Source organism: Penaeus vannamei, chromosome 34 (genome assembly GCF_042767895.1).
Source record: "Penaeus vannamei isolate JL-2024 chromosome 34, ASM4276789v1, whole genome shotgun sequence".
Lineage (NCBI taxonomy): Eukaryota > Metazoa > Arthropoda > Malacostraca > Decapoda > Penaeidae > Penaeus > Penaeus vannamei.
In genome coordinates, this window is record NC_091582.1 from 4,836,887 (window position 1) to 4,839,386 (window position 2,500).

The window sequence follows — 2,500 nt, forward strand, 5'->3', positions numbered from 1 at the left end:
CTCGCGCCCTTTCTAACCGCCGTCTCTCCCCCGCAGCGTGTGATATACTTATGGGCAACGCAGTGCAGAAGATCCGAGCCCGCCTAGTGATGGAGCGCGCCCAGAGCCACGGCCTCCCCGCCCAGGCCGCCTTCTACCCCGAGCGCTCCCGCTCCCCCGACGGCAGGAAGTCGTCCACGGGCTCCTCCAGCGACGCCTCCTGGACCAGCGCGCAGGACGACACCCTGGACGCCGCCCTGCAGTCCCTCGATGAGCTGCACGACCCCGACGGCGCCCTGAGCGACCTCCTGGCTCGGACGGGCGAGGACGACTTCATGAAGGCCGTGCTCTCCTTCTGCTCGTACATGGACGGCCGCATGGACACCCTCGACAACTCGAGGATCTACGACGAGTTCCGCTCCTACACGGCCTACACGCTGTCCGAGCCGGCCAAGGTGGAGGTGGCGTGAGCGGCGCCGGGACGCCTCCTGAGCACGCCCACGCCCGCCCTGCGAGAGAGACCGAGCGAGAGAGAGCCGTGTGAGTGACGTCCCTCCCGAGGACGCCCTTCCTTCCATCGCTTACGAACCGCTTCGAGAGGGCGAGCGAGGACCTCCCGCCCTCGACGCCCGCCCAGGGAGGCTCCTCGTCCGGCGGCGAGGCGCTGGGAACACACCGACCGGAAGTCACGGGTGGCCGCCCACGGCAGCGTCACCGTGCGTACGCCGCGTCCACTCCACGCCCACGTGACCCGGGAAGAGAGGAGACGCTCGCCGCCCGCGCCATGCCGCCCCCACCACCCCCACCCCTCCCCCTCCTTTCCAGGTGAAGGATAAACGGCTTGAGTGTCAGCGTTCTCCCGCGCCGCACGCATGCCAGCGAGCGAAGGACCGGAGAAGGAAGAGAGGAAGGAAGCGGAGGAGGAGGAGGAAGGAACGAGGAGGCGAAGGAGGCTGGAGGGCGCGTGAGCCCGGGATCCAAGAGGCTGCAGCCACTACAGGAGGCCTCGCGGTGTGTCTCCGCGTGGAAATGCCAAAGAAGGCCTGGACACAGCCGGCGAGGGGGGGGGGGGGAGGGTGGCACGCGGAACAAGATGAGTCACTGAGAGGGGGGGTTGAGGGGGGGGAAGCCTGGCTCAGCTTACACTACTCACAAGATGAGGGGGAGAGGAGGGGGTGGGGGGGAAGGGGAGGAAGTGGCACGCACAGGCGGAAGAGATGTTGCAGAAGGAAGGGAAGAGAATATGAGAGACGTGATAACGCTTATCTCATGATCGGGATGCAGATTCGCCGGAAATGCACCGTTATCGCCTCGTTATTTATTCCGTTTTGTTTATCTCGTGAAAGAATGTTATTTTTACCACGGTTTGAAATGAGAACAGAGAGTCTTAAGATCCCCAAGTTAACCTCTTTCTTGTTTTCACTCTGATTTCAGATGAAAGAAATCCAACATTTTCCCTAGGAGTGAAAGAGCAATAGATAGACTCTATGGACATGTACAATATATATACACATATATGTATGTATATATACACATTCATCTATATATGTATGTATGTATATTACTTAATTAGAGTGATCTACCAACCCTCAGCCTCCGATGTGCACTTGTTCTTGCCTGGCTTTTTCCAAAGTTATGTTAAGATTGTTATACAAGTTGTGTACATAAATTGTTGTAACATATGTATATTTTTCTCTTCTGTTGTCGATATAGATCTCTCTATGCTAAGTAAGCCTCAAAGGCTGGATTACCGAACGTATATTACGTCATAAAATATTTTCCTTTAAATATTTTCCATTGAAAGTGCCAAATATACACACAAGTTTGTTACCCTTCACTTTTCAAAATTGTCATTAGCATCAACTGTCATTATTTTATTATGGATAATTAAGCCACTTATCTCAATAGGTATTCAACAGGGATGTATTTATAAAGTGTTTGTTGTCCCCGATGTTCTGTGAACAAGAAAATTCGCGTCAAAAAACAATACATTGTAAGAAGGGCCTGTGATATCGTATGTGTGTTTGGTTAACTGTACCTGTATGATATTTGGGAAATACCTGTCACTCTTTTATCGCTTGATTCGATAAAAGAGAAGGAGACCTGTTTGTCCTTGTTCTCTCTGAGACTTCTGAAATGTTTTAGAAATCGCGGAGTTCGGACTGTTAGAAGAACTATGTATTTTTTAGTGTTTAGAGGATAAACTTTTTTGGCTATATTTTGGAATACCGATGTCACTGTTTCTATTCTTTATGAAGATAAAAACTGAAGCATTATTTGGAAATGTGATATATATAAACTTGCATTGTTATGGAAATTCTAAATGTTTGTATTCTCTCCCAAAGGCTCCTGTGTATTGTACCCTCGCTGTTATATTTATAAATGCTATATTCTTATATAAACATTTGTTTACTTCTTCCTCCGCCTTATAAATACAAAAAAATAATTCCATTCTGTCACATGACTCCGATCTGAGAAAGACATCCATACACAGCAGTCCGTGTGTACATAGGCAATACAG

At 50.6% G+C, this 2,500-nt stretch overlaps 1 protein-coding gene across 1 annotated transcript in view; it reads left to right on the forward strand.

Moving 5' to 3' along the window:
• LOC113822101 (uncharacterized) overlaps positions 1 to 2,381 on the forward strand; it is a 4,121-nt gene extending 1,740 nt beyond the window's left edge. The window contains exon 2 of the mRNA XM_027374623.2: positions 37 to 2,381. Within this exon, the coding sequence (XP_027230424.1) occupies positions 51 to 449 (399 nt within the window). The 5' untranslated portion in view covers positions 37 to 50 and the 3' untranslated portion in view covers positions 450 to 2,381. The remainder of the gene's footprint in view (positions 1 to 36) is intronic.
• The last annotated feature ends 119 nt before the right edge of the window (positions 2,382 to 2,500 follow it).